The sequence below is a fragment of the Anastrepha obliqua genome, chromosome 5, assembly GCF_027943255.1.
Source record: "Anastrepha obliqua isolate idAnaObli1 chromosome 5, idAnaObli1_1.0, whole genome shotgun sequence".
Taxonomy (NCBI): Eukaryota; Metazoa; Arthropoda; class Insecta; order Diptera; family Tephritidae; genus Anastrepha; species Anastrepha obliqua.
Genome location: NC_072896.1, coordinates 4,304,886 through 4,332,789, shown reverse-complemented (window position 1 = coordinate 4,332,789; position 27,904 = coordinate 4,304,886). Strand labels below are relative to the sequence as shown.

At 38.1% G+C, this 27,904-nt stretch overlaps 1 protein-coding gene across 1 annotated transcript in view; it reads right to left on the bottom strand.

The window, feature by feature from the left end:
- Positions 1-27,904, bottom strand: part of LOC129247286 (uncharacterized) — a 236,754-nt gene that overhangs the window by 31,443 nt on the left and 177,407 nt on the right. Inside the window, exons 7-8 of the mRNA XM_054886346.1 lie at positions 21,275-21,361; positions 14,463-14,572 (exon numbers count right to left, since the gene is read on the bottom strand). Coding sequence (XP_054742321.1) covers positions 14,463-14,572; positions 21,275-21,361 — 197 coding nt within the window. The remainder of the gene's footprint in view (positions 1-14,462; positions 14,573-21,274; positions 21,362-27,904) is intronic.

Genomic DNA, 27,904 nt, shown 5'->3' with positions numbered 1-27,904 from the left:
GTCGAAAAATGACAGATTTGTGAAAGAAACATCTGGAGATCCTGTGCCGCCTCAACAGGTCATCGAATTGCAGGTTAAACGCACAGCAAACATCATGGAAAAACCACCGCGCTGACTTAATGTAGCTCCAACTGACATTTTTGCGCTTTTTTAAACTGAAAAGTTGTTTGACGATTATATTTCTCCTTGTTCTAAGTGCATTATTTTGGAAGGGCTCTTTGAGCACTTTGAAGGAATACTAAATATTTTTTGCCATATTTACCAATTGCCGACATTTTTTTGACATACTGTATATGCGAGTATACGCAAATCCCATAAAGCCAGCGCCTGCTGGCTTTAAGCACTTTTTGTTGTCTGGCATTTCTGCATTTTTTAACAATCAATTTTGCATAAATAATTGCGTGTAATTTAATTGCATGCATTTCGCTGTCAGCGGCTTAATTTTCGTCATCAGCAAATGGGAGATTGATGTTTTGAAGCGATTTTTTATAATTAATTATTGCATGTAATCGATGCGTACGTATCCATAAATATTGAATGAAGACTCTGCTGAGCAATTACTACTTTATTGCAACGGTATAAAAAAATAATATAAAATATTGGAACTTTAAACGCAGGTAAAGCTTTTTAGAGTTTCTTTCTTGTAAACTGAAATTCAAGCCATCAAACCGAGCCTGCAGCTCTCCAACATATAATTTTTTTAAAAAAGTTGTTTGGTATATTTTTACAATTTATTTGGTATGTTGAAATAACAAAATATCCCATACAGACCGATTAGATTGATTTTCTTGGAAATATGAAACTAATGTCTTCTGCCTACGAGCACACTTGTAAAAGAAAAACTGCGATATATTTGATGCGCAGTCTATTAAAGCAAGCTGAGTCAATTGATTGCGATCAATATTGGCAGCAGTCAAGGAAAGTGATGCCCCTAGGCATGATTGGTGTCGCGAATGCACACACCGCTTCAGTGGCAATAGCGCATCGTATGTTGCCGCTAGTTTTTGCATGTTAACAGAAGAATAGGGAAAATTTTAGGGACTGCATTTATGAATTTTTTATACGCATACTCCTCTCTTTTAGGGGGGATTCTACTGTAAAAATCAAATTTTCATGGATTTTGTTTTCATACTTGTATTAATTTAATTAGTAAAAAAAGTTTAGGGTTACATAAACACAGGTCTTGAGTGTACAAAAAAATTTTTTAAATTTATTTTCATTTCAAAATGGCAGCTGTACAGCCGCTCCCCCGAAACGCGTTTTGAAATCTGCCCACACTGTCGCGCATTTAACCCTACAGTAGTCGCGCCCTTAAAACTGACGTAATTGGTCGCGCGGTCTACATATGTAATCCATTTTAAAATTAAAAATACAAAAGATAAATATTTAATTCTTCCATTGCTTTTGTTTTAAGTATTCTTGTTATTGTTTAATTTATTAATATTAATCAAAAATAACATAAATAAACTTTCTGTTCTTACATAAAATAAATAAAAACCAAAACTTCATTTTTTAACAAAAAATTAAGATACTTCACAAAAGTATAAAATATATATAAAATAACCAGAAGATAATTGAGATGTTTTAATTGTTTTCGAAACATGACGAACATACAGTCTTGGAATGATCAGGACAAATGAATTTATTGCAAACGTTACACACTTTACGGGTGCTTTTATTAAGGGCCCTTCCACAATCGTAGCAACGACCGACGTAGTTATTGTGCGTTGGACCTTGATGACTTACAACTTGTGGAAGATCCAAGAAGTCTTTTATTTTAAATGTCAGTGTTCTAGGTAGCGTGGTAAGTGTTAATCTTTGGTGAGCCAGTGGTTTCATCCAAGACAAGGCTAAGTCTATGAGAAAATCACGCCTTTTGACAGATTCATAGTTACTGTTTGCAGTGTAAATGCATAATGCGTTGAGAGCATTGAGGTTTACAAGATTATAGAACTTAGTCAGCGGCCACCTTCTCAAATTCCTAGATACGTCATAAAGAGAACACATCTTGTCAACCAGATCAACGCCATTTTTAGTGCGATTATAGTATGTTATTATTTCCGGCTTTCGTTGATCTCCGGTGTCAGAATCAATCGCTGTATCGTTGTGCATTGTAGACATGGCTATTACTATTTTGTTGGCTTTTGGTACATAAGAAATCAGAGTATATGGAGAGTGAGTGATTTTGAGGAGCATATTGTTAGAGGCAATTCTAAATTCCCGGGGAACTTCTCTTTTATCTTTTCGAACGGTAGCAACCATTGTAATTCCATTATCAAATCATTGCTTTGCTATTTTCAGAGAGGAAAACCAATTGTCCATAGTAATATGATATGTCTATTCAAAATTGGTTGCACCATTCTCATCACGATATCAAATCTCTCGTCGCTTAACCGAAATGGACCTTTGGGTTGTTGGCCGGCGTAAATTTCTAAGTTATAGGTGTATATGTAATGAACATCTACAAGTGCAAAAACTTTCAGTCCATACTTAGCAGGTTTATTTGGAATATACTGCCGAAAAGTACAACGCCCCCTGAAGGACAAGAGTTGTTCGTCCAAAGTCATTTCAGCAGAGCAGCATACATATGTAAATATTATAAGAAAAGTTCCACAAAATTGTAAAATGAAAAATTATGCCAAAAGTCCACTTTTATTTACAAAGTATAACTAGCTATTAGCATAAAACCTAATTTAAAATACTTACGTAATCGGTCGCGCGGCATACATATGTAGACCATGAATTTCACGAACCTCTAGCGACACAACTGCATGCGACAATTAACAGCGGAAAACTGAGAGTGACTCTCAATTTGTTAGTTACAAGTAGCAAAAATCTCCGATGAAATCGATGCACGATTTTCAAGAAATTTAAAATTTAACAATGGTGGATTACATATGTAGACCGCGCGACTACTGCAGGGTTAAAAAAAATCTGAAATGAAAAAAACCAAATTTTTTTTATTATATATCATTATTTTTAGTTGTTAAGCCTATTACTTGCAGAAAAAAAAATTTTTTGTAAAATTTTTGAAGTTTTTTAAAAAATCGACATTTTTTTGTTGTCATTTTGTTATTAAAAAAGGGGTTATAAATAATAAATTTTTTCCCACCATAGCTTTAAAAACTAGTAAATATTGTTATTGAGCTTGATATGTTAATTTTTCACGGAGCTGTGATGTGGGCAATTTTGAAAACGTGGTTTCGAGAAAAACACGCTTAAACAATTTTTCATACTTACAGCTTAATCAGCTATTCCTGCCCCATATAACATTTCGTCTGCTCTTAATATTTCATTATCCTCTTCAAGAAGAGCCTCTGTACGAGCTTTTCGGGCTTCGTGGGTGGATTCAGAGCGACGTTTAACCTTTTTCTTCTCACGACGATTGTGGAGTAGGGAACGTCTTATCTCTTGATCAAGCGCATATGACCGTAAACCGCTCGAGCGCTCAGTTTATACCTGCTTTGCTAAAACTTTTATAACTTGAAAACTATTCAAGATTTCTTTTTAAGATTTTCATGGAACATTCTGGAGTTGTTTCTGAGTATGTTTCAACAAAAAGTAAAAAATCGATTTTTTTTAAGTTTTACAGTAGAGGCCCCCCTTTAGGATTCAGAAGACATGCCATTATTTGTTTATTAAGACAAACATGCCAGTATTTACGGGATAAAAGAAGAAAAGGAGTTGTGTTTACATATTTTGAAAGACGATACGACCGTTCACAAGAGTCTTACTGTGATGGCTGCCTCACGCAAGTGTGCCTTTGAATCCCTCTTTAAAGTATAGATTTCCTCTCTTCATACTATACTTTTTAATGAAAAAGGAACATCACTGAAAATAAAACCTTTTTGATGATATTCAAGAGCTATTCGGGTATGGCTATGGTGTGAGAGAAATATCAAAGACCTGCTATGCGGTTAAGGGTCAAAGAAGAATCTATTGAAAAGCATGAGTTGTTTCACATTTAATCTCACATTTCTTCTTTTTTTCATGAACTCATTGACCATCATCATCATCAAGTAGCGATTACAGTTAAGGTTGAGCTTTAGCTTCATTCACAATCCTCTTCCAATTTGCACGGTTCGTAGTAACAGATCTCCAGCTCCTAATTCGTAGCTTTCTCAGGTCGGCTATGGCTTGGTCAAGCCAGGTTAACCTGGGACGTCCTCGGGCTCGAGTCATTAGACAATTCGTTGATAAAAAAGATTTTTGGGGGCGGCTGTCTTCCATGCGCACAGTGTGCCCTAACCATCGAAGCCTTTGGGATGTAATGTATTTCACGACGTCTTCTCCCTGGCATAAGTTTAGCAACTCATCGTTGTAGCGTATTCGGTATGTTTGCGGCGCATGAGGCCAAACACCCTTCGGAGTACTTTTCGTTCGAAAACTCTTAAGCTACTTTTGTCTTTGCTTGTCAATGTCCAGCACTCGCAGCCGTAGGACAGCACCGGTAGTATTATTGACTAGTAGAGGCGGAGTTTACATTCACGTGTGAGCAGTTTGGACTTCAGCAATTTCGTGTGGGCGTAATATGCTTTGTTTGCTGCCATTATTCTGTCTTATATTGTGTCGTAACTACTGTTGTCATTTTTTATTAATACTTCCAAATATTTGAAGTGTTGAACACCTGCAAAGGTTAATGCCCCGATTTGGATGCTTTCAGGACTTCGTTTTCTTCGCTGCTGGAGACCTTCAGATATTTTGTTTTGCCTTCATTTATTTCAAGGCCTACTTATTTTGCACGAAATTCACTCATTGACCATCTTCTTCTTCTTCTTAATTGGCGCTATAACCGCTTACGCGATTTTGGTCGAGTTTAAAAAAACGCGCCAGTCGTTTCTTTCTCGTGCTAACCGGCGCCAGTTGGACACACCAAGTGAAGCCAAGTTCTTCTCCACCTGATCTTTCCAACGCAGAGGAGGCCTTCCTCTTCCTCTGCTACCACCAGCTGGTACCGCATCGAATACTTTCAAAGCCGGAGCGTTTGTATCCATTCGGACGACATGACCCAGCCAACGTAGCCGCTGGATCTTTATTCGCTGCGCTATGTCTATGTCGCCGTAAAGCTCATACAGCTCATCGTTCCATCGTCTGCGATATTCGCCGTTGCCAACGTGCAAAGGTCCAAAAATCTTACGCAGAATCTTTCTCTCGAACACTCCAAGCCTCGCTTCATCGGATGCTGTCATCGTCCAAGCTTCTGCGCCATACGTTAGGACGAGCATGATGAGAGTCTTGTGGAGTGTTAGTTTTGTTCGTCGAGAGAGGACTTTACTGCTCAGTTGCCTACTTAGTCCGAAGTAGCACTTGTTGGCAAGAGAGATTCTACGTTGGATTTCAAGGCTGACATTGTTATCGGTGTTAATACTGGTTCCTAGATAGTCTTTTACAACCTCAAAATTATAACTGTCTACAGTGACGTGGGAGCCGATACGCGAGTGCGCCGACTGTTTGTTTGAAGACAGGAGGTACTTCGTTTTGTCCTCGTTCACCACCAAACCCATTCGCTTTGCCTCTTTATCCAGTTTGGAGAAGGCAGAACTAACAGCGCGGTTGTTAAGGCCGATGATATCGATATCATCGGCATACGCCAACAATTGTACGCTCTTATAAAATATTGTGCCTGAGCGATTAAGTTCTGCGGCTCGTACGATGCTCTCCAACATCAGGTTAAAGAAGTCACACGACAGTGAGTCACCCTGTCTGAAACCTCGTTTGGTATCAAACGGCTCGGAGAGGTCCTTCCCAATTCTGACGGCGCTGCTGGTGTTGAGCAACGTCATCTTACATAGCCGTATTAGTTTTGCGGGGATACCAAATTCAGACATCGCGGCATACAGGTAACTCCTTTCCGTACTGTCGAATGCAGCTTTGAAGTCGACGAAAAGATGGTGTGTGTCGATTCTCCTTTCATGGGTCTTTTCCAAGATTTGACGTATTGTGAATATTTGGTCGATGGTAGACTTTCCAGGTCTGAAGCCACACTGATAAGGTCCAATCAGTTGGTTGACGGTGGGCTTCAGCCTTTCACACAATACGCTCGCTAGAACCTTATAGGCGATATTTAGAAGACTAATCCCGCGGTAATTGGCACAAATTGCAGGATCGCCCTTCTTATGGATTGGGCAGAGCACACTTAAATTCCAATCGGCAGGCATGCTTTCATCCGACCATATTTTACATAGGAGCTGATGCATGCACCTTACCCCCACTGCATGCACCCCTCCCCACCGCCATGTTTGAATACCTCAGCCGGCAGTCCATCGGCGCCCGCGGCTTTGTTGTTCTTTAGCCGCTTTATCGCTATTCTCACCTCGTCATGATCGGGTAGCGGAACGACAATTCCGTCGTCAACGATTGGGGTATCGGGATCTTCACTTTCTCGGTGACATGCGCAGCTGTCACTATTTAATAGGTTCGAGAAGTGTTCCCTCCATAATTTAAGATTGCTCGGTACGTCAGTCACCAGTTCGCCGTCTTTGTTCTTACAGGAAAACGCCCCGGTCTTAAAACCTTCTGTAAGCCGCCGAACTTTCTGGTAGAATTTTCGGGCGTTGTTCCTATTGGCCAGCATCTCATGCTCTTCGCACTCACGTATTTCGGACTCTCGTTTCGTCTTTCGGATAATACGTCTCTCTTCCTTTTTCAGCTCTCTGTAGCGATCCCACATGGCTCGCGTTGCGCCCGATCGCAGCGTAGCTCTATAGGCGGCATCCTTTCTTTCTGCGGCAGCATGACATTCCTCGTCGTACCAATTGTTTTTTCGGGCTCGCCGGAATCCGATTTCTTCTTCGGCGGCGGTACGTAGAGAACGAGAAATGCTGCTCCATTGTTCGTGCATGCCGGTTTGTTGGGCAGTACTCTCTGAGAGCAGGAGTGAGAGTCGAGTGGCGAATCTTCTGGCTGTCTGTTGTGATTGCAGCTTTTCGATGTCGAACATTCTTTGCGTAGGTAGATGTACGTTTTTTGCTGCACAGAGGCGTGTGCCAGGTGGCTTGGTGAATCTTCTTATGCTGGAATCTGGTGCTGCAGACTACCATGTTTCGGGCCCCGGCGAAGTCGATCAGCCTCTGTCCGTTACCGGATGTTTCGTTGTGCAGGCTGAATTTTCCGACTGTGGGACCAAAAATTCCCTCCTTGCCCACCCTGGCGTTGAAGTCGCCAAGCACGATTTTTATGTCGTGGCGGGGGCAGCGCTCATAGCAACGTTCCAGGCGCTCATAGAAGGAATCTTTGGTCACATCGTCCTTCTCTTCCGTCGGGGCGTGGGCGCAAATTAGCGATATGTTAAAAAAACGGGCTTTGATGCGGATTGTTGCGAGACGCTCGTCCACCGGAGTGAACGACAGTACTTGGCGACGAAGTCTCTCTCCCACAACAAATCCGACACCGAATTTTCGCTCCTTTACATGGCAGCTGTAGTAGACGTTGCAAGGTCCTATGGTTTTCTTTCCTTGCCCCGTCCATCGCATCTCTTGGATGGCAGTGATGTCAGCCTTTACTCTCACGAGGACATCAACCAGCCGGGCAGAGGCACCTTCCCCATTAAGGGGAAATCATAGTCCTTAGTTCGTTTGCAGGGGTCGTCATCAGTATAGGGAGGTCTCATCCGAGGCTTTTTTAAATTTTTCATTGGGGGGGATTTTTAAGTGGCGGGTCCCAAACCCAACGCACAACCAGCTATCCTGGTAAATAATTCAGTTGAATGAGAATGAATAAAATACAATGAGCCTAGTAAGAGACATAGGCGGCCGCCGTAGCCGAATGGGTTGGTGCGTGACTAATATTCGGTAAAGCACAGGTCCGAATATCCGTGAATGAATATCACATAATAAAAAAAGTTTTTTCTAACAGCGATCGCCAACGACATGCAATGGTAAGCCCCCGAGTGCATTTCTGCCATGAAAAGGCTCCTCATAAAAACCATCTGACGTTCGAAGTCGGCTTGAAACTATAAGACCTTCTATTTCTGGAAAAACATCAAAACGTACAATACAAATAGGAGGAGGAGCTCGGCCAAACACCTAATAAAAGGTGGAAGCAAAATGAGGAGAAAATAGGGTTATTAAGAAATTCTGGACTTATACATTGGTACTCAAGGTAACAAGACAGCAAACTCAGTAAGCAACCTGTAACGACAGACAACACAGCGGCAAAGATAGAGATTTGTGATGTTATATCACAAATATTTTCCATACATGTCCGAGGAATGGTGCTGGAGTGATAAGTTCTCGGCCGAATATAAATCCGGTTCATTCCGGTCACGTAGAATCGACTATCGTAGGAATGAAAGATTCGTGGTGATTAATGCTAAATCAGTTGCGCAGGAATGACACGACAACCGCCATCTTTATTACTTCAACATTACTGAGAACTCAAAGTCTCAAAGATGCGAGAAAGTTTGAATAAGATTTTTCGAAATAGTAGTCGGTTTATACTATTTCGAAAACCTCATTCAAACTTTCTCGCATTTCCGGCATGAAGTGTTGCAGAAAGTATTAAATATAGTACTAAGATTTCTTGGTGCTACTCTTACTCTAAGAAATCTTGCAATCTTGTTAATAAGGGTGACTGATTAATTGCCAAATTTTGTTTCAAATATTCATTTTCTTACACCTCCAAAAATGATTCTTCTTTATATCTAAATAAGTTCACAACCAATGCCCCTATTGAACGCACACTGTGTGATTTTGATTAGATCTCGAATTTGCTGTACTATTGAACTCTATCTATTAATTTAGTTATATGTAAGCTTATGGTTTAATTAAGTATATATTTTCATTATTCCTCAGTTTAAGTTGCGAGTTTGAAATCTTTTTTTTGACTTCCAAAGCCATTATTTTTCTTTTAGCTCTTTTTGAGATAAGAGATATGAAGAGACACGCACCTATCGTCACTGAATGTGAAAATCACAACAATTCAGAAATAACTAATTCTCTTAAGTGCACCCGTTCATTCGTTCATAAGGTTTGCCGGCGATGCAAAATCTGTTGCAAAATGCAAAACACGAAGAACCTTCTGATACTGTTCGATCTGCAGAATTTATTCAACAAGTGCAGGCAATCATTGACGAGGACCCATCAATATCAATGAGGGCATTTGCGAGGGAGCTTGTTGTTGCTTAGAGTCTTATCCGTCGAGTTGTCCATTAAGATCTACGGTACAAATGTGGTACGATGTGTGCAGAAGACAATTTATGTCCGGTCAAATGCAAGAGTAGTGAGTTGTCCAATTAAAACGTCTTTTATACAAAGAGATGCTATGGTTTCTTTTTGACGAACAAATTTTTGACCAATACCAAAAAACCAACCGCAGAAATGTCAGATGGCTATGTTCCAATCCTACAGAGGTTCTGTTTGCCATGAACACTAAGTTTCTAGTTTTAGTCAAGCATTTTGATCGAATTTTCTTGTATATAGCGGGGTTCTTTAAACAGTAGGGAGACTCTGGATAGATAGTGTACGCTTATATAGCTTATTTATCTTTCAGTAAGACTCTGCTCCTTCACACGAAGCAAAGGCGACGGAAGATTGCGGCTGAAAAATTCCATGTCCTCAAACCATTGCCTGACATTAATTCCCTGGACTACTACGTAAGAGGCATAGTTGAGCAGGGGAAACCAATCAGCATCCTCATAATATAATTTCTTCTCTGAAGGCTGAAATTAATACCTTTATGATCAATATGATTAAAGAGCATTTGATTCGGACATGCAATCTTTTCCGCACTTGAATCGAGAAGATTATTGTAGCTAGTGGAAATTTCATATCATTTTATAGATATTTAATAAGTTAATGTTGTGTGAAAAAATACCGTACGCAGCCTGTATAAATTTATATTTTGAGAATATGTAATCATTTATACGCCGATGAGGAAAAACTGAGTATCATCGAAGGATGCAAAGATGTATTCTCGACATCTTATGACATCATTATTAAAGTTAGATTTTAGTGATGAATTCTGCGCAAAACTGAATGCCAGTTGAATGGTAAATAATACTTGAATACAGCGGGTGTAGTGGGGAGGTCTTGTCCTTAGAACTCGTGTCGAGGATCTATCGGAATATATCTTTAGTGCTAACCCTTTCGCGATATTGGTGCCATATGGCAACAGTAAACTTTAAAAGGCCGTCAACACTCTCTTGAAAAAAATATCAACTTTTTTGTTACATATTTTCAAAATTTGAAGTTTAATGGTTAAACAGAAATAAAATAAATAATAACCGCCCATTATATATCGGTAATACAACATTTTTAAAGAAAGCCTTCTGGCATAAAGCACTTCACTCTGAAATTTGTATCTTGCATTTTTAGATTTTTGAGGCATTTTGGGCAAATGTTTTCAACAATTTTTGAATAAAGTATATAGAAAAATGTTCAATCTGTCATTTGGCATATAAATATTTTTTCGCTCGCAGCTTTAAAAGCTGTGCTAATTTTTAAAACTAAGCTTGTTGCCATATGGCAACAAATTTCTCGTAAGCTGTTAACTTGCATTAGATTGCAGAAGAAGTTTATTTGCGATTGAAACGAATACAAAACATTTGTTGCCATATGGCAACATTAAAAAGAAGCACTTAACAAAAAAAAATAAAAAAAAAAAATTATTTGTATTGTTATTGGTCCTAAAATAAATACTCAGACAAAAATTTGGATTTTTTGGATGGCGCAATAAAAAGGGTTAAGTGAAACAAAATACGATCGAAAAAGTCCCTTGTTGCCAAATAATTGAAAGAGGACGACCAGACATACTTCATGTAGGTGGAACGCGCATTAGGGCAGATAAATTGAGCGACGTCAAGCTTAGACTACGACCGAAATTTTTTAGGCTTCAGAAAACTTTTAAATGCTAGTCAAAAAAGTTTTTAAATACCACTAAAATAAATAATAGTATAATACAGATAACAAAGAATTAGTATATATTTTTTACATAATTAAGTAGTATTCACATAAGCGTATTTAGTAGATAATCTAACTACGAAATGCTGAGTAGTAGAATTAGTATAATGAAGCACAAAAAGTACAAGCAAAGTCAGTGTGTGAGTAAAGGTCAGCACGCCTTGTGTTATGCTTGCGTAACACAAACACGAAATGCAAGCACAGTGAACTCAAAAATAAAAATTAGTATTATTTTGCATATTTAAGTATTTTTTAAGCAGATGAACACACCAAAAGTAGGTAAATTTTTAGCTGTGTGGAGAAGCTATTGATTAGTGTTTTTTAGAACTACAGTGGTGTTGCTACAGGCTGTGTTGCATTGGGCGCGCACACCCACCAACGAGTGTGCGCACACACACATACACACACCGTTACAAAGCGGCGACTTAAGCACACACAAACACACGATTTAAGGTTTGTAATTTTTTTCGCATTTTTTTATTACATTTTATTCTTATTTTTTCACTGAACGGGGCCCAACATCAACATTACGATATTTTTCATTACATAAATTACATTTATAGTAGGCAGTGGACGTTTAACGACAACACACAAAAAATACACACACACAATAGCGAGCGATTTTTTTGTATTTTTTTTTTTTTCGTTAATGGCAGCGATGAATTTCATTTTCTTCTTTTGATTTCGTATACTATGTAAATATATGTCTAACAATAACAACAATACAAAAAAATATATAATCATAATAACGGCAGTAGGCAGACATTAAAAAATTATATGAAATAATGAAATTAAATTGAGTGAAGTAAAATATGGAATAAATAATAAGTACGAGTACAAGAAAACAAGCAGCCTACATCGGCGGACTGAAGTGGCTTTTGTAATCAGAATCCTATGCCAGTTGCAGTGGCGCGCCTGGAAGTATGCAGTACAGGAGAATTGGTGTCGGATTTTATTATTCTCGGAAAGTGCCTGAGTTTTTGGACACACTCGCCTATCTGTTAGTTATTAACTCCTTTATGGTACTCGTTTTAATTTAATAAATCCAGCAAGAGTTCGGTTAATCAGCAGAGTACCAGTGGAAGCTTGTTGCGGGATATTACAAGAGTGGAATCCACTATAATCTCATCTGAGATTCAAGGATTTGAAGGCAGTTTTCCATGCATACGCAATGCGATTCTTAACTAATTATTACGGCAAGTTTATTCGTCTTCGTATAAAATTAGTGTCAGCTTCTGGTCACCAAAGAATCAAAAGAATTGTTAATATAAGACTGGATTACTAACACAAAAATAGAATGAAACTAATCTAATTTGAAATACATTTATCCCAGAAAAGCTTCATATCACTTATTCTAAGTATTGCAGATTTGCTATGCAAAATCAAATAAATTAGTAATTGCAGAACCAATTTCTAGCATTATTTACGGGGCTTTTCCAAAAATTATGACTTTCCAGAGCCCTACCGAAGGGGTTTCACTGCCTCAGAGTTTCGTTTGAGCTAATTTTGATCTTAATAAAATAACAAGAAATTAAAATCTTAATCCAAAACTTGCCACAATGTGGCCTGAAAGCTTCCAAGTTCCTGTGAACCGCACTAGCTCGACTGATGTGGCACATTTGGAACCCTAATTGAGTTGCTGTTTTCCGTACTCAAATCGGTGCGTTGTCTTACTGGAATGGGAGTAATCATATGCAAATCTTTTGGCTTTCAAGGTGGCACGCGCACTCTACTTAGTGGGACAGTTGTGAGTCGGCCACCGACTAGTTAAGTCAGACGTTTTAAGGAGGAAATCTACTTGAGATTGACTGAAAAGTAGAGTTTCTGTAAAAGTCAATATTTGAGAAAAATGTGCACATAACTGGGACGCTCTTAAGGGAACTTGGTTGCTAGGTTGAATTGGTTATCCTCCGAGAATCCAGCTAGCGCTTCGGCATCACTTTGTTGCCACATCCTCGCTACCAACAAGCTTTACGGGTTATTCCTACACGACTATATCCAGTCTGTGCAATTGATAAGGTTTTTTTACATCTACACCAGCCAGCTCTTCAAGGCTTTCAAAAACCGTTTTAGCAAGTGTTAACATAATCGCTTTTCATAGGGCAGTGCATTCACAGCAGAAGTGGATGATAGTTTCTCGTGCCTCCGGTTAATTACAACTATGCCAGTTTATATTGCAAGGGATACCCATTTTGGCTGCATGCTCCCTTATGGACCAGAAGTCACATATCGCTGCCGTGAGTCTGTAGATATTCTTCAGTTTCATATGTAGCATCCCAGTGGGGTGAATGCCAATTCTGCGTGAATGTTGGCTCTTGCCAGCTCGTCCACTTTTTCGTTTCCATCAATGTTGCCATGTCCCGGGACGCAGATTAAGGTTAGGCTCAGGTTGCTCCTGACTCGTTCCACCAGTTCAGTGATGATGGAACCGAATCCAGTGCCTGGATTACAATTTGGCTATCTAAAAAAATAGCAATATTGCTCTTAAAAGAGAGGTCTGCGATTAGTAGCGTACAAGTATTAGAAAGCGGAAGAGCACAAAATTGGGCCAAAAGCATATGAGAATGAATGGTTAGTGAAAGCGCTGACACAAGTATATTATATCAGAGAGGTAACAAAATAGATATTGATGAAGCTTCGTACTGAACTTATAATATTATGTGATTTTACCCGTAAGCTCGTGATGGGCTTTTGCCGCCCTGAGCAGTTAATCGATTAAGCTGAAGTTAAGCCGAGAATTAGCAGTAAGTACCCAGATCATCACATTTTATCAGTTCCGCCTGATGAGAATTTCGGAGATCAGGGGATTTAAACGGGTAAACGTCCCGTTTGATGAGACCCACGGATGATTTATTTCATCTAATCTTCGATGGTTGTAAGGTTTTGTTAAGTCACTAGCCAGTCAGGAATAGAATGTAGGTGTGTTAGCCGATTGAAATATAATATTAAGCAAATAGCGTTACTCGCATAACCATGACCTTCTATTTTTATTTCGTTGGAAGTCTGAAATAGCAATTCAGTGGCAGCGTGAAGCGAAAAAGTGTCTGCCTATCTATCGTAAATGATTAATGCGGCTGGATATTATTGCATACTTTTGTGCGCTGAACTTAATGCATTTATTAAGGCTGTGTCTACATAAACCTGAACCTATAGAATTCTGATCTTAATTTTATTAAAAGTAAAATATTTGGAGATACAACATCCACAAGAAATAGAAAATGTAATACTGTGAAAAAATAATAAGTTAAAAAATAAAAGTACACTAGGAGCACAACAATATAAAGCAAATTGAATTCAACACAGTGTAACACAAAACACAAGCATACATTTAGGCAAAAACACAAAAAGTAGGCGAAAAGTATACTTTCGCACAAGTTTGCATACTTTTAGGTGTTTTCGCGACTACTTAACACATATCAATACATTTTTGCTGAAGCAGTTTGGTTCCTAATAAATTTTGTTGACACTTTCGAGTGACTGATTGAATGAATGAATGTTTTTTGTACTTGTTATAGGAGTAGTAGTAGTAGTAGTTTTTGCTGTTGTTGCATTAACAAAACTTACCCATTCGGACATTTCGTGCGTATCAGCATTTCGATGATGATAATTTAATATTAAAATCGTTGACACAACGGATGAAGCTACCATAAACATTATGCAATTGAAATATGTACCTGTTGGTTGGTTGGGCGTGTGAGTTTTATATTAAAAAAACATTTTTTTGTTTTATTTTTTGGTTTTGGAAATGACAGTTTGGTTTATTTGAAGGATTGATTGTTTTAGTTTTATCGGTTTGAAAAGTGCAGAGTGAAGACATTTATGGATTTGGTGTTTTTCAGTAATTAAAAATCGAATTTGAAAAAAAAAAAAATTGTAACAATATTTGAAAAACGCAGTAGAATAATTCATTTAAAAAAGTTTAGTGTTGTTTTTTTATATTTTACATTAATTTTTGTTGCCGCAATCGATTTATTTTCATTTATTCATTAAAAAATGTCGCGATTCGTTGTGCAAAATATATAGAATTTCATATTTTCAGGCGATTTTTTTTTTTGTTTTTACACAATTTCCAAAAAAAATTTAAGAAACATATGCGGAATATGATTTAGAATTGCGGTATTCGGTGTTTCGTGTTAGTTTTTATTATTATTTAATAGTGGCGGAACAATGGCATTCAGTGGTTGTGGTTTGGTTGATAGTTTGGGGGTCGCGAGTTAATTAAGTTAGCGAAGAAATGTAATAGGAAGAAGAACAAAGAAAAATATATACAAAAAATGTACATTAGTAGAGCAAATAACCGACTTGTTTTAAGAAGAGTTTGTCAACTTTAAATTTTTCAACAAATTTACTTAATATTTGATAAATGTTTATACTGGTATGCTAGTGAGATATGAAGGTGAGTAGATATGACAATTTTTCAAAACTTCAAATTTTTAACGCACAAATACATATACATTAATATGTTATAAAGTCTCTGCACACGTACATATACAGATACAATATGTCGATAAGAAAGCTCGGCTGCATTTATATATTTGTAAGAGGAATTAAAGAATGTTTTTATTTTGTAAACAAAGTTTATTAAATAGTTAAACACTGGGGTATATAGAGAAGAGCGAGCGGCAAAGTAAATACTCGTGAATATGTATTAAGTTAACATTACTTTTTAAATAATTCAAAAACAACAATTTTTAAAGCTCTGTTTAGTTGAAAATACATCTTTAATATGGTTTTTTCTTTTTTGGTTTAATAAAATTTTGGACAATTTTGATGTGTTGGCATTTAAGTTCGACATGAAAAGCCTGCCTTTCGAGATGAAAAGAGCGGGGGGTGCAAAGACTTTTGCATTTAATTTGAGCAGCATAAATCATACGAAGCGAGAAATTTAAAGAACTTTCACTTTGTGTCGCTTATATAATCTAATCTTTCGCGAAGGCCAGTAGTTTAGCTGCGATTTTCAAGCAAAGGCTGCTTTAAGTTCAAAAAGCGCATAAAACCTGCCAAATTTCTTCTGTCTGTTTGAGCGAATAGCCTACGAAGCCGCTCTACCGATTTTGATGGAACTTTCATGGGTTGATAGATAATTTTTTGTTTTCAAATTTCTATTGCGTGAGCAATGAAGTAATCCAGACAGCATTCAAAGAAATTTGACGCATATTTTCTTTACCGATGGGTCCAAGAAGGGCGTAGGTTCTGGAGTTGGATGGTATATAAGTACCACTACGCAATGGGAGGAAGGGCAACTGTTTTCCAAACGGAAATTTTTACCAATCTGAAAGTAGCAGAACGGATAACAGGTGGTGCCTAGTGTCTAGTGTCAAACCTTTTCTTCTAGCTCATTCACTATCTCATTACTCCGTATCTTCCTATGACCGGGAACTCATAACAGAGTAATTTCAAGTCGATGACTAAGTAATTCTAGTTCCTGCTTCCATGCTGCTCTGATCGCTAAAAGTTCTGCCTGGAACACGCTGGCATAGTCAGGAAGTCTAATTGACTGAGATAAGTTGAGTAGCTCCTAAACCAGCTCCGACCCCAATGTCGTATCTTTCAATCACCTTCCCTTTGTTCCGTTCGGCTCTCGGTGGAAAACGTACCGTAAAGTCTTTCTTGAAGGTAGGGGACTGATTTGTTTTTGAGCAGAGGAGGTCCCTGTAGGAGGATCTTGCTGTGACCGTACGACCTTGTTGTCCAACTTCCTATGCCTCTGAGTTTCACCGGGCGGCAGGTGGCGTTTGTTTTTATATGTAAATCTAATGGTAGCAGATGAGTTAGTACGTTAGGTGCTTCAGTAGGACTGGTGCTAAGCGCTCCTGTAGTTAAGATACACGCTGTTCTTTGTATCTTGTTCAGCTAGATTTGGTTGTATTTCTTTTCTGTTGCGGGCCACCAGACTAGTGCCGCATATATTAGTATTTGCCTTACAATGGCTGTGTTGGACCAATTGAATAGTTTTGGTTGGATACCCCATTTTTTTCCCAACATTCTCTTACACGTGTAAAATGATATATACGCTTTCTTTACCCTGTACTCTACGTTGGACCTCCAGCTGAGTTTGAGGATCTAAGATATCACCTAGGTATTTTGCCTATTGGGTTAACGTAAGACTAACGCCGTTTAGTTTTGGGGGATTAAAGTTTGGTATCTTTGTTTTCTTAGTGAATAGCATCAGTTAAGTTTGGCTCTGGTTTACACTTAAACCACATTCTGTGGCCCAATTACTGAGTAATACCAGAACTCCTTCCATAATCTCACTGATTATGGTTGGAAACATTCCTGATACCAAGAGCACTATGTCATCCGCGTACGCCACTACTTTAATTCCCTTTCGGTTGAATTTCGTAGATATTTGATATTGTTGATAACTAATAACCACAGCAGAGGGGATAAGACCGCTCCCTGAAGGGTTCCCCTGTGGACAGAGCGTTTTAATTTACTGCTGCCTACCTCACCGATGATTATTCTAGTTTTAAGCATTTTCTCTATCCATTCGTTGAGACCTATGAGACCTAACATATTAAGAGCCTTAATTATGGATCTTGTGCTAACATTGTTAAACGCCCCCTCTATGTCGAGGAAGGCGACTAGTGAGTATTCTTTGTATTCTATGCTCCTCCCAATCGCACTTACAACCTCATGAAGAGCTGTCTCTGTGGATTTTCCTTTGAAGTAAGCAGGTTGGAATGTGAAATCGGTGTGCTAGTAATCTTCTCTCTGAGATATACATCCAACAATCGCTCGAGAGTTTTGAGTATAAAGGAGGATAAGCTGATGGGTCAACTCTGAATGGAATGACCTGAATGGTGACCAACGTAGAATCTCCCTTGCCAACAAGTGCTACTTTGGACTAAGTAGGCAATTGAGCAGTAAAGTCCTCTCTCGACGAACAAAACTAATACTCTACAAGACTCTCATCATGCCCGTCCTAACGTATGGCGCAGAAGCTTGGACGATGACAACATCCGATGAAGCGACGCTTGGAGTGTTCGAGAGAAAGATTCTGCGTAAGATTTTTGGACCTTTGCACGTTGGCAACGGCGAATATCGCAGACGATGGAACGATGAGCTGTATGAGCTTTACGACGACATAGACATAGCGCAGCGAATAAAGATCCAGCGACTTCGTTGGCTGGGTCATATCGTCCGAATGGATACAAACGCTCCGGCTTTGAAAGTATTCGATGCGGTACCAGCTGGTGGTAGCAGAGGAAGAGGGCGGCCTCCTCTGCGTTGGAAAGATCAGGTGGAGAAGGACTTGGCTTCACTTGGTGTGTCCAATTGGCGCCGGTTAGCACGAGAAAGAAACGACTGGCGCGCTTTTTTAAACTCGGCCAAAATCGCGTAAGCGGTTATCGCGCCAATTAAGAAGAAGAAGAAGCTGATGGGTCTGAAGTCTTTCACTGTATCATGACCGCGCCTACCAGCTTTAGGGATAAAAATCACCTTAAGCCCCTCCAGCTTTTTGGAATGGGCTCTAGCATAAGGCTTTTTTTGAAAAAGGCCTCCAGCCACTGGAGTGGCTTCGTTTCTGAAGTGTTTCACAGCATGACAGGGAATATACTATCTGGGCCGGCGGCTTTGTATGGCTCAAAGTTTTTCACCGGCCATAGAATTCTATCTTGGGATATGATGTGATTTATTGTATTGGATGACAGGAGCGCATAACAGGTATTATATAGTTTTGAATAAACATCCATCGTAGTTTGTACCAGAAGTAGTTCCTGTGAGGAAGTCTGCCTTTTAGAGAACAATCGAGTGGTAGGGCATACTTTTTTTTTGAAAATTTGACGAAATATATTCGCATACTGCTGAAATATCGAAAAAGCAACAAAAAGCTCAATAAAGTCTGGAGCAATTCGACAGATTCTCGTACTTGCTGGTTGTTGACCCAACGGTTTGTCATTCGGAAGTTTTTGAAATACTCAGTGCAGTGAAGTGGATAATTTAGAAAAAGGTGGTCCGGTACCAAATCTGAGCATACAGTCACTACCAGACGACTGCAAAATGCTCGTATTTTCCCAGAAGCTTTCTAGAAATATAGCGAAGAACCAGCTGTAGAATTCACGAGGTGGGAACTGCGGCCACCCCAATAGGACAAGAGGCCCCTCAGAATAGGTTACAAGCAGTTTAATACGAACGTATTGGTTGATGAGCTTTGTTCACATACTTGAAAACAATCTGCCTCTATGAATAGTGGCATTCAGTGTTTTCTCTTTCGCCACTCTTCTACAGTTAATAACAGAGAAGTAGGTTGGCTGTGGTGTTGCATTCTTAGATCTTCTTCTTAATTGGCGCGATAATCGCTTATGTGATTTTGGCCGAGTTTAACAAAGCGGACAAACCAAGTGAAGCCAAGTCCTTCTCCACCTGATCTTTTCAACGCAGAGGAGGCCTTCCTCTTCCTCTACTCATTCATAGATGCCTTGGAATATTTTACAATGTAAGTGCCAAAGTGAATATATTCAAGATGCTGGCATTCGAGCAACAACAAAATTTTTAAAATTAGAAATGCTAAGAGAAAGATAATAAAAGAATGGAATGAATGACAATTTGATAAAATTAGTTTGTCGCGCATTCACAACACAATAACAAATTTCCGTCATTCCGTTTTACTAGCGAAATTAAGAAGAAGAAATCAACTACTCTAATCACAGTACCTTCAATAGATACGCCTTGGGGAGTACTATCTTGATCTTAGAGTAATATTGTTTTTAAAACCGATTTTTGTGTTTTTCACAAATTTAAAGAGGCTAACGTCAAAATTTTGTGAAAATTTCAAGCAAATTAAAGGAAAGCTGAAGGAGTTATAGAACTTCGACTGAAAGAATTCAGCCAGGCAGGGCATTCTTTAGCAGTAGAGATTAGAGATTCATTTATTCGTCTACGTGGAATATGACTCAAATAATCCATATATGCTTAGTAAGCCTTTTTTCATATGTCGAACTTTAGTTAGGTAAGGTGGTCGTGTCCAAAGACATTTGTCGCCCTTAAATGCCAATAATATTAAATTCAATTTGTGCACATTTTTTGGGCAAATGGTTTTCATTGATATTTAATAGCTTGTTTAATTGTCTTTTTAAGAGTATAAGTATATAAATATATTTATAGTTTTACAATTTAAAGACACACATTGATATTGATTTTAAATTGAAATAGTTATAGTTAATAAACGTGCAAAAAATCTGAAAATGTGCAGTTCTGCGATGAAGTCGAATAAAAAGTTTCAAAGCAAAAAAGTAGATGCAAGTGAGTAATGAGAATTTTGTATCATTTTTTAGTAACAAATTTCCATATTTAAGAGAATTCATACAAATAAGAAATAATTTAAATTAAAAATGCAATTTCGTATCCTGATTTTATCCGCTATAGTGAAGTTATGAGCTGAGATAAAACGAATTGTTTGAAATTTAAATATAATTTGTTCGTATTCTTTTTTTTATGTAATGGCGGTGCATATTAATTAGCTGATATGAGTTTTATATAAAAGGCGCATATAATTGCAACACATTATTTTGTTTATTATTTCCTTCTTTAGTATTCAACAGCCTCATTGTGTCGCGCGAAGCAAGCTTAACGTGGTTTATTTCATATTTTCAATATATTTTGTTTTTGCAATTTTCTGATGGCGCTTAGCTTGAAACGGCCACACAAGTAAAAATTTGTCATAGCTGTTGATTGTTTTAATTTGCTAAAGTTTTAACTTTTAACGTGTCAAAGTTTTAATATTATAAAATCATCGATATTATTTTAAATATAGTAAGTATATTTTTTGGTTGAAATGCTTGATAAGGCATGAATATATTTAATAGTAGCTGGACGCAGATGTCTGCGCAACGCTCAACGGGTAACACACCAAACACGAAAATGATAGTACAACGACAAAACTACAGCGAGAACGACAGTTAACGATAGCAAATTTTATGGTTCGCATGTAATGTGAGAGTACATGTAAGTTGACATAAGTACGAGTTTCGCAAATGTTATTGTGTGCATGTAATGTAAGCGGACATGTAAATTAACATAAGTACGCGTTTAGCATGGAAACGATGCTGTTACTTGTGTGAAGATGAGTAGTGGAGTAGCAGAGTTGAGTATTATGGGTGTTTCACGAATTTAGTTTAAAGTTTTGTTAACAGTTTAGAGAAAATTCATTGCTGGTGTTATACAGATTAATGTTAATGAGTGTGTTTTCTCTTAAAGAACTGAAAAACGTTGAAATTATCTGTCAAATAGTTTTGTCTAGTTTTTATATTAGATTTACATATATTTTTAAATATTTTCTTCCAAACTAAAATTAGCTACATTTGACTCGCAGTAACTTAACATAGAATAACACTTACAAAGCACATCAAAATCGGAAAATTATGTTCGCTTACCTAAGAGTGGCACGGCATCGGATGTGGCGGGCATTGTTTCAGCCACCATGTTGAGGAAGACAGTGAGCGAGAGTAGAATTGTGACACCTAAAAAGAAGTTTTTCACTGTTAAATATAATTGATACTAAAGAATAAAGAAGAAAAGAAGAATATTAAAATAATTGCTAAATAAAGTGTTTCTTATGTTTATACCAGGTGGCGCAAAATTATTCACCCTTTCGTAAGATGTATATTACACGGTGGCTGATGAATTTTGCTACATTAAGAAACTCAAATAATTTTTTTTTTAGTATATGGAATTCATTTATTTTTTTTCAAGTTGAAGGTCATTAAATTTTATTAAATGTAGCTTAACTAGTTTTAAAAATAATTGAATTTAAATGCCCCCCATGCTCGTTGACACAAGTGCGGCATCATAGTAAAAAGTTGTTCATTGCTGCTTTGAGAGTTGCGACAGGAATAGCCGCAATTGTTGCCCGAATGGATTGTTTTAGTTCATCCAAATTTGTTGGTTTTGTTTTATAAACTTCTTGTTTACATAAACCCCACAAGAAAAAGTCAGGTGCAGTAAGGTCAGGCGACCTGGGAGCCAACGAAATTCGGAGTTTCTTGAAATCAATTTATTGGGAAATTTTCGTCGCAACTCTGTCATAACAGTCTGGGCTATGTGAGACGTTGCCTCATCTTGTTGAAACCACACAGAGTTGAAAGGAATTCTTTTTCGGCGTAGTTATGGATAGAAAAATTCTTTCAGCATTTTCAAATAACGGTCTCCAGTAACCGTAACGGTGTGACCATTTTCTTCAAAAAAATAAGGCCCGACAATACAGCGTGAAGAAACCGCACACCACACTGTCACGCGAAGAGGATGCAATTCCGTCTCGTGGAGTATCTGTGGGTTAGAAGTACTCTATATTCGACAATTTTGTTTGTTCACATTGCCGTTTAATTCGAAATGGGCTTCATCAGACATGAAAAGGCAGTTTAACATGTTTTGGTCTTCTTCCACCATTTGCAGGATCTTCTGGCAAAATTCCAAGCGAATCGGCAAGTCTGCTGCATTCAGTTTGTTAACCATTTGAATTTTGTAGGGAAATAAGTCTAAATCTTTGTGCATTATTGTTTGCAAAGACTATCGGCTGACACCAAGTTGAGCAGATAAGCTTCTTGTTGAAACCCTTGGATTGCTTTGTATAGCTGCAGCTACAGCAGCGATCGTTTCCTCCATCCGAACTGGTGGGTTTCGATAATAAGGCCTTCTTGTGACTGTTCCTTGCTCAGCAAAATTATTCACCAGTCTCATTATGGTCCATCTGCTCGGGGGATCGCCGCCAAACATCCGCCTGTACTCTCTCTGTACCAAAACTATGGACTCCAGTGCGTCATAGCGGCGGACTATCCAAATTCTTGTTTGCATGTCCCAGTTATCCATTTTAATAAATTTTAAAGATCAATCTGCAAATTAAAACAAAAACGGAACAGATAACTTAGAAAGAAAAAAAGTTATTCAATTTTTTTTTGGTAGCGGCTTTCATCAGCCACCCTGTATTTGCGAATGGTGGCATACAAACAGAGAAGTAATTATTTAGCCAGAAAGGTATGACAAAACAAAATTAGGTGATTAATTTTGCGCCACCTTGTACATACATATAATAATTCAAAAAAAGTTCTGTAATAATTTCCTAAAAATTCAATAATTTATTTACGTATGAGATACAAGAACATCTCAGTGCTACGCCTCTCACACAAATTAATTCATTTTCCAACAGCTGAGCTTAACCTCAACTCACATTCTTGAAACGATTGGAAGTCACTTGTATTGCTGGCTCACTGACTACGAGGGTTGTTCGAAAAGTCCGTGTAAAAATAATAACCGCTTAATTGTTTGGGATACATTTTTTTTATTGTTATTATTATTATTTATAGAAAAATATTGCGAAAAATATATGGACCTGTAAGACTGTAAGACAGTACCTATCGAGTTAGTTATAATCATGAGCTGGAACTATTAGAAAAAAAATAAAGCTGTGATAAGATTAATGAAATCTCATAGGATAAGATAGCTCGGATACGTGTTTAGAATGCCCAAAGAGAACAACTCGAGAGGCAGTTGAATTACGCCCTGTTGGAGGCCGAGGAAGAGGACGCCCGAAAATAGATGACTCGAAGGCGTGGACGTTGACCTTGAAAAGCTAAACGTGCGGCAGTGGAAGGAGGTAGCCTTAGTTAAAGACATATGGCGCTAGGTTCTGAATGAAGCAATGGTTCACTACGGACTGTGATGCTAAGAAGAAGAAGAAATATGACTCACTTACATATTAAAATATAATTCAAAATGTAGATTAATTTAATGTAATCGCACTAACTACCAGGGCTATCCTGTGGGCAAAAAGTAAGGTGAATTTGGTTGTACAATGAAAAATCTTTATTTATTCTTGTAAATCAATTTCATCCCCTTCAAAATAATCACCTCTCGATGAAATACATTTATGCTAACGATTTTTCCAATCCCCGAAACATGCCAAATAGTCCATTTCCGGTATAGTCATCAGCACCTTCTTCGATTCAGCTTTTATCTCCTCAATCGACTCGAAACGCCTTCCCCGGAGTGGTCTCTTGAGTTTTGGGAATAGCCAGAAGTCACACGGAGCCAAATCAGGCGAATACGGTGGTTGCGGAATGATATGCGTGGAATTTTTTGCGAAATGCTCACGAAGAACGAGTGCAGTGAGAGACGGTGCATTTTCGTGATGTAAAGACCAAGAGTTGTTGGCCCATAATTCTGATGTTTTTAGACGAATTGCTTCACGTAAACGACGCATAACGCTCAAATAATATTCCTTATTAACAGTTTGGCCAGGTGGAAGGAATTCATAGTGCACCACACCACGAAAATCGAAAAAAACTGTCATCATGACCTTTATTTTTGAACGACTTTGACGTGCTCATTTCGGTCTGGCCTCGCCTCTAGCACGATATTCGCTTGATTGCTCGGTTGTTTCAGGATCGTAAGCATAAATCCAAGTCTCATCTCCCGAAATGATGCATTTAAGCTGATCCTGATATTCTGAAAGCATTGTTTCACACACATCAACGCGACGACTTTTTTCCAAGAAATTGAGAGTTTTCGGTACCAAACGAGATTTGACTTTTCGTAGGCCCAAATGGTCTTTCAAAATGGTTTTCACAGATCCTTCTGATATTCCGATCATATCACTAAGGTCTTTAACAGTCAACCGACGATTTTTGAGCACTAACTCCTTCACTTTATTGACGTGTTGGTCATCTGTTGACGTCGATGGTCGTCGGGAGCGCTCCAAGTCATCAACACGTTCTCGACCCTCTTTGAAGTCTTTGTACCACTTATAAACATTTTTCTGCGACATGGTCGAATCACCAAATGCCTTCTGTAACATTCTAAACGTTTCCGCAGCCGAAATTTCATTCCGCAAACAAAATTTGATGGCACTTCTCTGCTCAATCCAATCAGACATTGTAAAAATCGAAAAATGCACTCTTGGTCGTTTGGTAAACACAAGCGTAAATATATTACTGATAATGACATTCACATGAAAGTTGGCCCAGATGTTATTAACAGTGCTGCCAAATCATGAAAAAAAATAACTAGAGCGAAATTTTAATCCCGCGAAGTTTGATAAATAAATTCACCTTACTTTTTGCCCACAGTGTCTACTTTTAGGCTTATAACTTCATCCAACGCTGTTCTATTTTGTTGATCACTTCCGAATTGGAATACGCAAATGATCTCTTCCAGAAAGTACTTAAGTATAAGCAGTTGGATTGTGCTGTCGCTTTAGAAAGGTATGTTTGATTCTTTAGCTGTATAACTACTCAGGAAGGTACTCCCAACTAAGGTGGGAGTTCTTAGATAGAGTCATGTAGTCATCGTACCTAAGTTTCTCATGAAGTAATGATCAATGGAATTATTGCAAGGCATTGCTTAGTTTATTGGGCTTTTGCTAATACAGTTGTCTATCCCTTCGGACACATTTCATCAACCCCTTTGGGATTTGCTGGGGTGAAACAATAGCAGTTTGAAGAAGTGCTGGCCTTGGTGCATTTAGACTAGTGCATTGCTTCTCTAGTTGCGAAAATCGTTGATTACAGTTTTTTCTCATGGCAACTCTTTCTCTGACAGGCGTCCAATATCCAACTCAGGCAGGCATGTGTGTTAATTTTGTTTCACAATTTCATTCTTTTATTTGCTTTCTCACCAGTCTAAATGCACCAAGGACAAATTTACTTTCTGTCAAATATACACAATTCAAGGCATGTCCTTGCCAAGTTTAATTCACTATTTAACTTTTCAGGTATTTGCACTGCAACAACTTTGGAATCTACGAGCATTTGGAATCAGTGAAATGTGATTGTGTGGTTGTGGTGGAAGATATTTACACTTCATTTAAAGATTTGTGATCAGCACATGCCACACTCCATCTACTGCATGTACGAGTACGTGCATTTATATACATACGTATTGTACATACATACATATATAGTATATATATATTTTCATATGTTCATACATATATATATATTCCCGTGCATATGTATTTCGAAACCCCCACATTTGCTTTCTTAGTGTTTTGCATTAAACGAAAATGTCTCTATTATTTCATGTACTTAAATACATTCGTAGATATAAATAATATAATCGTATGTATGTAAGATGGCAATGCTTTGTTACGCACACTCAGAAATATCTACATATATTTATGCATGAAATTTACCCTCACAATTTCTGGCATTGTATGCGGGCAATTCATCATTCGTCCTCGGAGTATTGCTATTCTAAAAGGGTGTCAATATTTGCACACCAACCAACCAGCACCACCGCAACTCATTTTTGCTGATAACCAACAGAAACCACAGAGATTCGCCAGCATGTTATGCACACCTCACCAACATTCTGCCACTTGCTATCTTCAAACATCGAAGGGGTACGCTTTCGGTCGTTTCCAGCTGAGTTTCCTGCCTCGGCCTAACTAATATCAACACACTTTCGTTTATATGTAGCTACATGCTGCTACACAGCAAATGCCACACTTTTCACAATTGACTTCCTTAGAAGTTTGTAGGTGTGCTGTATGTGTGCGTGTGTGTGTGCTACATTTTAATTCAATCATACTCGGTCAAAGGCTGTGGCATACCATTTGTTTTAACTGGCCCTTGGGACATTTTGTCTTCAATTCAACTTTACTTTTTAGTTATTTTTCTTTGGTTCTTTTCCTTTCATTTATGTCGAATTGGCAAAAGTAAAACTGCCCAAAGAGCGAGAAAGAACAAGCAGAAATACGATGAATGAATCAGCAGGGACAAGTGCGACAAAGTCGTATAAAGGCACAATGTCGTTGCTATGTAGAACAGAATTTCGAACAAATCCTATGAAAATAATTTAATTCATGTATGATTTTTGGTAGAATTTCGTTTGCAAACAGAAATTTTTAGTAATGCAGAATTTCATTTTATATCAATAAGTTTGACTTTTTTAATTCAGCTTGACCTGAATTTTATACTAATGACGCGTAGTTGGCTACTCTTTCCAACCGTGTTTTTACAGTTTTTTTATCAGTATTGTTGTTGCTTATTACATTTTTAGTTGTGCTAACGTGACTGCCGGCAGTCACTCCGGTCCGTCTCGGTGCCTTTTTGTCTCAATGTTTCCTTCCGTCATTGCATTAGTCGTGTAATTTTGTTGTTGCTGCATGATGACAGGATTTGCACTGGATAATTTGCACAACTCATTGTAGTCGTTTCCTGCTCTCCATTGCATTTTATTGCTCTAGCTGTTGGCTCGTGATGATTGTTTGTTGTTCTAATTGTGCATTGTTAGCTTACTAATTAATGCCATCAGTGTTGGTAGCATCTTTTGTTGTTTTGTTTGCTTTAAATGTGATCTGATTTGTAGTTGTGGTATAGAGTTTGTTACAACAAATAAGTAAAATCTTTTTACTACTGGACTTCTTGCGTTCTGCTTAACCTTAACACTCAGTGGCGAAATTTTGTAGGAAGCGGATTATATGACTGCCCTTCTGCGACTGCCTGAATATAAAAGGGTCGCCTAAATATAAAAGGGGTCCACGAAGCCAATTTTTATTGCAACAGTGAAAATATATGAAAACACTACATTCAAGAAATGGCTATCGTCTGATACTGATGCATTTTTATGAAATTTCCGAGGCAAAAGTTGGTCGCTTGTGCTTTGTGGCTATTTGCGTTAATATCATTCTTGTGTTCTTCCTATCGCAGCCAGCAAGAAAAAGAGAAACCGAGTATTTTTCTGTCATTTCGTGTCGATCAGAAGCAGGAAATTGTAGGGCTTTTCATCTCTAGCACAACTTCAATTGTACCCTCTAAATTGAAAGAGAAGTTCAGCCGGCACACCCAACAGAGGATGTATGCGCCAGTTATGCAACCTACTCAAATTTCAAGTTCCTAATTTACAATCTATCTGGCACAGTGGCCGTCTGTACTGGGTTAATGTCATTTCACCTTTTCACAAATGAGGAAGCAAACGAGTGTCTGAGAAAGGATAGCCGAGCCGAGTTCAAGCATACAAGCCGCTCTTGGTTTCCTGTTACCGCTAGCTGGTTTAAGGCGAGAGAAGCT